Source organism: Echeneis naucrates, chromosome 7, assembly GCF_900963305.1.
Source record: "Echeneis naucrates chromosome 7, fEcheNa1.1, whole genome shotgun sequence".
NCBI classification, from domain to species: domain Eukaryota; kingdom Metazoa; phylum Chordata; class Actinopteri; order Carangiformes; family Echeneidae; genus Echeneis; species Echeneis naucrates.
Genome location: NC_042517.1, coordinates 4,338,734 through 4,348,228, shown reverse-complemented (window position 1 = coordinate 4,348,228; position 9,495 = coordinate 4,338,734). Strand labels below are relative to the sequence as shown.

The window sequence follows — 9,495 nt, the reverse complement described above, 5'->3', positions numbered from 1 at the left end:
CCCATCACATCCCACCATGAATGGCTGGACTGGCAGCCCAGAGGTCCGTGTTGGTGTCTAACATTGTCCGGTGGCAGAGAGCAGGTTGCGCAGGGTGGCCAGCTCTCTGGAAAGCTGCTCCACGCGTTTCTGTAAACGGTCGTTCTCTGCAGCCAGTTCCAGCACTTTGTGTTGAGTCTCCAAGTTGCGCATTTTGGCTTTATCCCGGCTCTTCCTCACGGCCAGGTTGTTCCTCTCCCTCCTCAGCCTGTACTCTTCACTGTCCTTGTCCAGGCGCTTCTTGGATTTGCCGCTGGACATTTTTCCGCCGTGCGACGGCGACCTGCTTTTACCTGACGGGGCAGGTGTGCCGGGCGGGCTGGAGCAGGTCGAGGACGCGGTGGAGATGTTTCCCAGGCTGCCGCTGGTGGACTGGTAATGGAAGTAGGACCTCATGTCGAAGCCGGACGACCCGTTTTCCATCTTTGCGTCTTCCCGGCTGTCGTCTCTGTCGGCTGCGGCTGCTGCGGCTGCTGCTGCGGCGGCGGCGGCGGCGGCTCGGTAGCGGCTCTCGGCCAGCTCGGGGCTGAGGACGCTGTCCACCCGGGTCTCCTGCAGCTCCGTGTAGCCCAGCGAGTACGGCTCCCGGGGGTCCCGCAAGTTGTCGCAGTGACTCGACTCCAGCTCGTTCAAAAGCGAGTAGTTCTTGTAGTTGTGAAAAGCTGCAACTCTCTTGATCTTGTTCTCCGCCAGGAAATCAGAGAAAACGTCCCCCTGCTGCTGCTGCTGCTGCTGCTGCTGCTGCTGCTGCGCCTGCTGCTGCGTCTGCGTCTGCGTCTGCGTCTGCGCCGCCAGCTGCGGACAGTGCAAAGCGGAGTCCAGGTAAACGCTGAAGTCTATCGCTCTCTCCCGCTCTTCAATGCCCAGCTCCGACATCGAGTCGCCGAGCCTCCAGTAAGAGCCGCCGCCGATGGGACCGATGATGCTGTCTCTACTATGGATGGCAAAGCTCCCCTCGTCGTAGAAACCGGCCACTTCCATGGATCTTAACACCCGCCGGATTGCAGGAGCATGGAGGGCTGAGATCAGACGCCCACGGTGCTTCTTTTTGTTGTTGTTGTTGTTTTTGTTTTGTTGTTTCGGTCCTCGGTTGTGAAGTGGCTCAAGTGTCGGATTGTGTTGAGTTTAAATCCCCCTCCCCTGGTTGTGCCACAGGCGGTGACCAGCTGAAACACTTGGACGATCCGGAGCTCCTGGATCGGGAGGGATTGACAGACCTTCCTGTCTCGTGGAGGGTTTTATTAGAGGCGGGGGGCGGGGCTTATGTTGGGCAGGTGTGTAGCGCGCGAGGCAACATGCCAACCTGTGCCGCTTTAAAAATGACCTTTCTCACATTAAACATGCATTTGGACACGTTATGTAGTCAAAGAAATAACTAAATGAACTTCTTCACAAGAAGCAGTTAGAAAAAAACAAAAAACAAAAAAACAAAACAAAACTGTGCTCCGGCGTCAGAATGAGAAGGAGTCAGTCCTTCCAGTGGTTTTCGTTGATTTGTCGCTAAGAGAAACTGAGGTAACTTTGATCAAAATAAAAACTGAAAACAAAACCCAGCAAAAAAAAAAAAAAAAAAAACCAACACAAAACAAAACGCAGCAACAACAGAGTACTTTTAACCACTGCTTGTTGACAACACGTCCATTCACGCCCTCTACAGTCGAGATTTCATCAACTAGACAAGAATGGAAAAATCCTACTCACTCAGTGGTAACCTGTTTACCATTTTCTGAGTTCATGCGTAATAACCTCATAACTGATGCTCACGACAGCAGCCCTGGACACATCTCCAGGCAGATGTTTCCCACACCGTTCACAGACTAGTTCAAACCAGTTTCAGTGTGCTGCTGTGTGGTTAAACTGCACTAGATGATGCATCCCGGGCAGTCCGGGGTGAAGGGTGAGTGTTTGGGTCCGATGTTGTGACCCTGGTTGTTTAGCATATCTAAAATGAGTGAGTGACATCCAAGAAGATTTTCTGCGATTTTTCTTGTTTTGGCACCAAGAAAAAAAAAACAAAAAACACAAAACAACAACAACAACAAAAAAAAAAACACTTGAAAGTGAAATACTCAAAAATGTCTTCTCCTCTCTTGGTTTCTGCGTCTTGTTCTGGTTTAAAGGAGGCCTATGGAGCTTGGCTACTAACGTGACTCTCTGCTCTTGTTAATATATTGCAGGCTTATGGAAGTCCTGCTGATTGATCAAAGCTGAGTGATCTGGATTCGATGCAAAGTCTTACTGCCACCTTGTGTTGAGCTGTAAGACATGTAGCTATCAGACCTGTGAGTAACAGATTGAACGTAAATGCGTGGGAAATGTGTCTCCTCAGAAAGTGTCTCTGGTGTCTGAGCCAAAAACTGTTTTCTGTGTGAGCATGCCTTGAAAATACGTCTTCCTCTTCCAGGAATCTAACTCTCCCTACTTTTCTGAAATATATCTGCAGGATACACGTTCACTGGAATTACACCACATGGTGACTCCTTAAGAGGCTTGAGAATTTTCTTGGGAACTTTCTTTGTCTCAGAATTTATTGGCTGTGACTGTATGACCATATGATTGATAAAATACACACTCCACGACTGGATTAACAACTTAGGAGGCTTTGATTCAACAACAGCAACAGGGTTTTTTAATCATAAACTCTGAATTGAGAAAATACTTTGTGATTTCGCTGAGCCACAATAATAAATTAGCACTTGGTGAACCTGAACCTTGAAGTTTTCCACTGGTTGCTGCTCCAAACTTGGACATATATTTTGAGATAGTCAGGTTCCTTACTCCAATAAAAGTCAAAATAACATTCATTCAATTATCTTCTAGCACTGATTCGTTTCTGGGTCTCGGGGGTGCTGGAGCCAATCCCAGCTCGCATTGGGCAAGGGTGGGGTACACCCTGGACAGGTCACCAGTCCATCACAGGGCCAACACACAGAGACCAACAACCACTCACACTAACACTCAGACCTATGGACAAACATGCATGTCTTTAGACGGTGGGAGGAAATCCACGCAAGCTCCACACAGAGAGGCCCCAGGCCAGGAACCGAACCCGCAACTTCCTTGTTGTGGAGCAACAGAGCTAATCACTATGTCACCATGCTGCCTGTCAAAATAACACAATATAAAACTCCCATCGTCACATGTTGAAGTACTACAAAGCGTAAGTATTCACATTGTCAAATTATTTACATTGTCTGACAACGCCCATTATTGCCACCGTGTCACTACTCCTCGCTGGTGGAAGTATGAACATAACTGTGTCACAGAGTGGAAATACTTAAAAGCAAAACTTGTCAAACTACAAAACGAATAGATATTGGTATGGTCAAATATATTGGAGAAAAAAGTACAACATTTGTCTCTAAAATGCAGTGGAACATCAGTAAAAGTAGAATACAAGTAACTTTAAAGGGTGCTTAAGTACAGCACTGGAGTAAAAGTTTAATTAATCTAGATGAATGCACATTTCCCTATAATAATATTGTTGTGGTCACTTAGTAAAACTAAGAATCAAATGAATTACTCTTTTTGTAATCGAATGGATTTATGTTTTATATATATTTTTTTTTAATTTAGCTTAAATTCTCATATTTAAGTTTTATTTAATAACAGCATGAGATGACGGTCAATGTTGAAATGTAGTGGTACACTAAATAAGCAGAAGTCAACAGAGTGATTCAGGGATATTGGTTACACAGATATGTTTATGTTTATGCAGTCTGGCCACAGTTAGCAAACCAGTCAGTGCAGACCTAACCCTGATATGTCTCACAGCCTGAACAAGATAAGAATTCGTGAAGTCACGAATGGATTACTTCTGTCTGGTAGGAGGCTTCCTGCAAAATGACTGTCAGTGTTTCTCGAATTGAGTTAAAGGAGACACGGTGAAATGTTTAACCAGCAAAATGACCAGGAAGGTTGAGCGTTAACGCCGGGCCATAAAGGGGCACAAAACAACAAAAGATTTAGAGGAATAAAAACACTGCAAAGTGCCAGGAAACATTACTGTTTGGTTGTGTTGTACCCGGAGGGACTTATTATGACATCATGAAGAAGGGTGTGTTTGATAGCAACAACTAAACTTTGGGTTTGTGGGGGGGTTTAATGTTTTATGACTCACAGTATGTCACATCTCATCCTATTATCTTTACCACCTATCGGTCAGGGTCACAAAAGGAGACGGAGGCTTTCAACCACACAGAGAGGCCCGCCATGTTACTCCACCCGCCACCACCTCACCTGTTTTAATGTTGTCCACGATGGGGGCCTCCTCCTGAAGTCCGGTACCAGGTCGGTCCATATCCGGCAGTGAAGGCTCCACCGACAGCGCCATCTGTCGGTAATCACGGAGGTCTGTGAGCAGACCGGACGGGTGGGGTCGGTTAATGCGGTCTCCTCTCGCAGCTCTCATTGGTCCCTCGGCCGTTCCGCGGTTCGCTCCTCCCCGTTCTGATTGGACGACGCGCTCACCGGCCTCCTCCCGATTGGTGGAAATTCGTTACGTTTCTTATGGGCTGAGGAAGTCGATGAGTCCGTCGGTTCCTGGCTGTGAGTGGAGACAGCGAAGGGGCTGGGCCCAACAGGGAAGAAATGGCGAGTATGGTGAACCAGAACGGGCGTGGAGGAGAAACACAGGCCCCCGAGCCCCAGGGACCGGGCCGGGGAGCGGCCAGGTGGGGCCCGCAGCACGCCGGTGCCCGCGAGCTGGCTACTCTGTACTCGCCAGGTGAGTCGATCCGTCTGACGAGCTCGGTCTCCCGGTTCGAGTGAGCACGAGTGGCGTGACATAACAGACTGTTTTTATTCTCTTCAGCAAGTGTTAAAGCAGGAAATTAAAACTCCTAAAACCAAACAACAACAACGGATCGTCCTCCGCAGCGACAGTTCTAACAATCACACTGTTGTTGTTGTTGTTGTTGTTGTTGTGTTACTGTTGTTACACAACGGAGCTGGTGGCTGAGCTGTCCGCTTGTCCAGCTTCAGACAGGAACCAGACGGATCTTCAGGAGCCGGATCAGTCCACACAGCTGCTGTGACCTTTTATAACAGTGCTGTTGCCAGGTCAGTCAGATGAACTGAGAGTCAGAGCAGACCAACAACGACAACAACAACAACAACAACAAAAAACAGCTGCTGGTCCAAATAGTTTGGAAGTCTTGGCTATCCTACTCAGTCTGAGTCCTCCCACCATCACTTGGGCCCATTTCAACTTGAGCACATCGAAGTGAATGGCCTTCGCACATATTGTACAAATGCTTGGTGCTTGGAGCTGCTTACATGCAGTTTCGGGCCAAACACATGGTCCTAAACTTACGGCATGGACACATTATGAGAAGATGGGTCTCTGAGCACAGACAGGCCTCCTACCGCAAGATGGACACCCTTGACTTGTTGACATTGTCGATCTTCTCCACGTGGTTGACTTATGTCGCCATTTTATAAATCGTCATGGCCATTGGAAGCTTCTGTCATTGGGTGTCTGTCTGTTGTTATTTTTTGTATCTCATTATTGCCATTTCAGCATTTTGCAGTTGTTTTAAGTCTCGTTATAACCACGTTTTATGTGTTTGGCCTCCATTTTTTCATTTTTCTTTTTTAGCACCATCTCACGTCTCTCTTTGGGTCATTTGGCATCCTTGTGGTCATTTTGCGGCTTTTGTCTGCGTTATGTGACTTTCAGAAAACAAAGCATAGGCCGGACCCACAGGTCAGGTGGGTTCCTGGGCCCAGTATGCTGCTGACAGCTTTGACAGTGTGATGGCCACACTTTTTTCTTTGAGGGACTGCAGCCTTCTTTGAGCTGTAAAATGTGGACAGGTATTTCAGGCCCAGCTGCTCAAGTCTGTCACACAACTAGTAAAGTTCTCACTAAATGTTCCTGTCAGTAAGAATTATCCAATAACTGAGCGTGCTGACTATCTTAATAACCTTTGGATCCTTGAGTTTGGCTGATATGATGTCATGTGAAGTTAAGCTGCTGTAAACTGGTAACAATTTGATTCACAATCTTATCGGGAACGTTTTCATATCTATTCTTATGAGTAAGGGTAGTATGTGCTGTAGTTGGACTAATATGTATGCTCATGTTTTCCTTTAAGGCAAAAGATGTCAAGAATGGATAAGTGTTGTCTTCTGCTTCTCTCTCATGGCCTTCAATTTCATTCACCTCCTTGCCAATTTCCATCTGGGGCATTTGTGGTACATTCTGTTGGGCATTGGTAAGTACTGACTGAAAAATTACATAATGTCCTCATGTTGTATTTTCAGAGGTTGATCTTTTTTTTTTTCCCAAAGCATATTTTGTCTGTTTTTTAATTGAATGATTTCATCATCTCTCTTTTTTTTTTCTTCCCATGTCCAGTGGCAGGAATACTCACGGCAGACTTTGCGTCTGGAGTTGTTCACTGGGCAGCTGATACGTGGGGGTCAGTGGATCTGCCCATCTTTGGAAAGGTAAGGTTTCCTTTATTAGGTTTCCATAGGCTATTGTTTGCTCTCTGGACAATCTATTCCTGGAGAAATAGATTTGGCACCTCCATGGCGCTGCCGTGGTGCCCCTTGAGGAAGGCACAGTCACCTGCAAAACTGCTCCAGGTGCTCTGAGCAATGGCGGCACCTTCAATCTGGATTACTCTTCGAATGTTTGCATAATACAGGGCCCTGTGTGTGTGTGGTTGTCTGGGGGCCTGTGTGCATATACGTGTATCTCAGAGTGTAAATGTAATTGTATTGTGTGTACAATGACAATAGAAGATTCTTCTTATATTCTTGAGATGAATCAACACGTTTCCTGCATTTACAGAGTGTATTTCTTGTTTTTCACCCAACCGTCTTATCTGACTCGTCCTGCAGGCTTTTATACGACCATTTAGAGAGCACCACATTGACCCCACAGCCATCACCCGTCACGACTTTATTGAGACCAATGGTGACAACTGCATGCTGACCATAGTCCCTCTAGCAAACATGGCCTTCAACTTCCTCACCCTCTCGCCTGGTGAGTTTTATATCAACAAACTGAGCCTGACATTTTTATCAACATGAAAATTCTGTAATTTGTTCTAAACTCTCGGTTGAAAAACTTGCAAAGGGGCAAATGAGTTTCCGCTTCACCTTGTTTCTCTTTCGTTTTATTTTCAGCTGAAATTTACCACATATACCCCTGGTACTGCTACTTGTTTGCACTAGCCATATTTGTGACGCTTACCAACCAGATTCACAAGTGGTCGCACACGTACTTTGGCCTACCTCGGTGGGTTGTGATCTTACAGGACTGCCACATCATCCTTCCCCGCAAGCACCACCGCATCCATCACGTCTCACCCCATGAGACGTACTTTTGTATCACGACAGGTTCGTCTGCTACGTCCTCGAGGGAAAATTAGCAATCCACCTTGATGTTTTGAAAATGAGAGGCATGTTGTTTGGGCAGATTTGTGACCGAGCTTTGTGTCTCCAGGTTGGCTGAACTATCCCCTGGAGAAGCTGGGTTTCTGGAGGAACCTGGAGGATCTTATTCAGGGTGTGACAGGAGAGAAGCCCAGGGCGGACGACCTGAAATGGGCTCAAAAAGTCAAGTAACGCTGCAGGCTAACTGCACCCTACCTCAGAAGACGCTGGCTCCGTCCAGGCTTCTCATCCCCTTATTTGCCTCGCTTAGACTGTAATCCATAGAGAGGAAAACTAACAAACAGTTTCTGATGCCATAGCTTTAAGTCTTGCACATTTTGTCTGTTTTCAAGAGGAGGGCTTTGGTGATGGAATTTTTCATTACTCACTCACTCACGGAAATCATTCATTCAAATCGCAATATATCCTTAATTCTATGTATGTCTAACAGAACTCATCACTTTTTTGGAGGTTATTTAAAAAAAGCAACGTTTGGTTGAGAAAGAATACCCGAAAGCACGAACACTTGCTTTTTTCCCTCCTCCAGAGTCACAACTGTTCATTTGGAGAGTTGATCAATATTTAGCACAGCTTCATTTTATCTGGATCGGTCTTTTCATCTCCAACTTATCAAGGGCCTACTTGATGTGCAAGTAATAAAACTGGATGTAGGCCGTACAAAGATTTTAGGACGCTTTACCAATGTTGATAGCTAAAGAACAAATCAGTTAATTGCTGTTACATTTGTTGATTGTTTAATTTGAAATTTTGTTTCTTACCAGAACCGCTGAGTGTTTTGTTTTTGTTTTTTTTTCAGTGCTATCCAGTGGCTAATGTTGACTCTTGTAACTTGATATGAATCAGTCAGCCATGCTTAATAGTTTAGGGGTGCGTCTGTTAATGTCAGACAATGACAGCAGTTACAGTGGAAGGTTCAGTGAGACTTAACAGCCAAACTCATTAGGCTCAAGGACGGACGGTAAACAGGTTAGACAACTTGGAAAATCCTGTTGTTAAAGTAAACAAACCAAAAAGAATAAAAAAAAAAAAAAAAAAACCCAATTGCTCATACTGCTGTCAAATCTTGAAGTGGCTGTTGTCTTTGAATTTGTGATCTTGCCTTTGAAACGAGGTTCAAACCCACAAAATGTTCAGGCTTAGTGGAAATGTACTGAAAAATCACTGGGAATTTCCTGAGACTGTAGTCATTGTTGATGGTAAACCGAAAATCTGGGCAAAATATGCATATATCACGCTGTTGTTCTGCTGAGTTCTTCTGGCCCTACTAAGGAGGCTTTTCAGATGATCACTGTGTCCACTGCGAAAAGCATTTTTAGCTTTTGCCTCCTGGTAAACAGGCAGTTCTACGGGGAAGAGGCACATGCATTTTTGACAAGCTGCCTTACACACCTTAAATGCAGTTTTTGTGTCTTTCTGGTGTCATTCTCTTTTATTTGCAGCACTCTCTGTTGTCGTTTCAATGTAAATTCTGTCTTTCTGTGATCTGAGTCTCACGTAATCAGACGCAGAGACTCCAAAGTTATGTGCCAACTGTATGTAACGATGTTTTCGATCCTCACACCTTGCTATTGTTTTCCAATGTGGGAAGGAACAGACAGTTTCAGAGCGTAACATTCCCCCTGTGCTGCCGCAGTGTGCCGTCTTGGTAACTGTGACAAGTTGACTTGGTGATGTTACAAGGGCTTCAGTGAAGGCTGACGATCCAGGAATTTCTTTACTCCTAAAGATGAGATTATGTAATTAATTACTTCATCCATTGAAAGTTTTTTTTTTTTTAATGCTTTAGTCAGTGATTTGTAAATGTATTGTACAGCAAAGAACTATGCAGTGTAATAAGAGGCCCTTAACTATATGTCTTAACTCATACAATTAGGTTAAAATGCCTTTCTTTTTCTTTTTTTTATTGTTTACACGTATTTGCATAGTTGGAAAACCAGAGCTAAAAAAAATGAGCTACTTAATGAACTGCACGACTAAATTACTTTACTGATGAAGATCTCACTTACACAGATGTAAGAATGCGTGCATGTTTGCAGCATGTCGGCT

At 45.1% G+C, this 9,495-nt stretch overlaps 2 protein-coding genes across 3 annotated transcripts; one reads left to right on the top strand and one right to left on the bottom strand.

Moving 5' to 3' along the window:
- On the bottom strand, positions 1–1,261 carry cebpb (CCAAT enhancer binding protein beta). Of its 2 annotated transcripts, XM_029506656.1 has the most exons (3): positions 829–1,261; positions 546–783; positions 1–494 (listed from the first exon to the last, which is right to left on the bottom strand). In XM_029506656.1, the coding sequence occupies exons 1-3, from the start codon at positions 1,018–1,020 to the stop codon at positions 58–60; spliced, it is 867 nt and encodes a 288-aa protein (XP_029362516.1). In that variant the 5' UTR covers positions 1,021–1,261; the 3' UTR covers positions 1–57. The 2 variants fall into 2 exon arrangements, with proteins under 2 accessions (XP_029362516.1, XP_029362515.1); XM_029506655.1 differs by having other exon boundaries at positions 1–1,259.
- A 3,313-nt stretch (positions 1,262–4,574) lies between these two features.
- Positions 4,575–8,518, top strand: peds1 (plasmanylethanolamine desaturase 1). The gene is made up of 6 exons (XM_029506063.1): positions 4,575–4,765; positions 6,138–6,257; positions 6,401–6,492; positions 6,892–7,036; positions 7,180–7,392; positions 7,499–8,518. The coding sequence occupies exons 1-6, from the start codon at positions 4,630–4,632 to the stop codon at positions 7,618–7,620; spliced, it is 828 nt and encodes a 275-aa protein (XP_029361923.1). The 5' UTR covers positions 4,575–4,629; the 3' UTR covers positions 7,621–8,518.
- Positions 8,519–9,495: the final 977 nt, after the last annotated feature.

What these genes read in the sequence shown, in the direction of transcription:
- cebpb (XM_029506655.1), bottom strand. Translation starts at nt 1,020, where the DNA reads ATGGAAGTGGCCGGTTTCTACGACGAGGGGAGCTTTGCCATCCATAGT.
- peds1 (XM_029506063.1), top strand. Translation starts at nt 4,630, where the DNA reads ATGGCGAGTATGGTGAACCAGAACGGGCGTGGAGGAGAAACACAGGCC. An exon ending in GTACATTCTGTTGGGCATTG is followed by an intron (nt 6,258 to 6,400) that starts GTAAGTACTGAC and finishes TCCCATGTCCAG; the next exon opens with TGGCAGGAATACTCACGGCA. An exon ending in CTTCCTCACCCTCTCGCCTG is followed by an intron (nt 7,037 to 7,179) that starts GTGAGTTTTATA and finishes TTTTATTTTCAG; the next exon opens with CTGAAATTTACCACATATAC.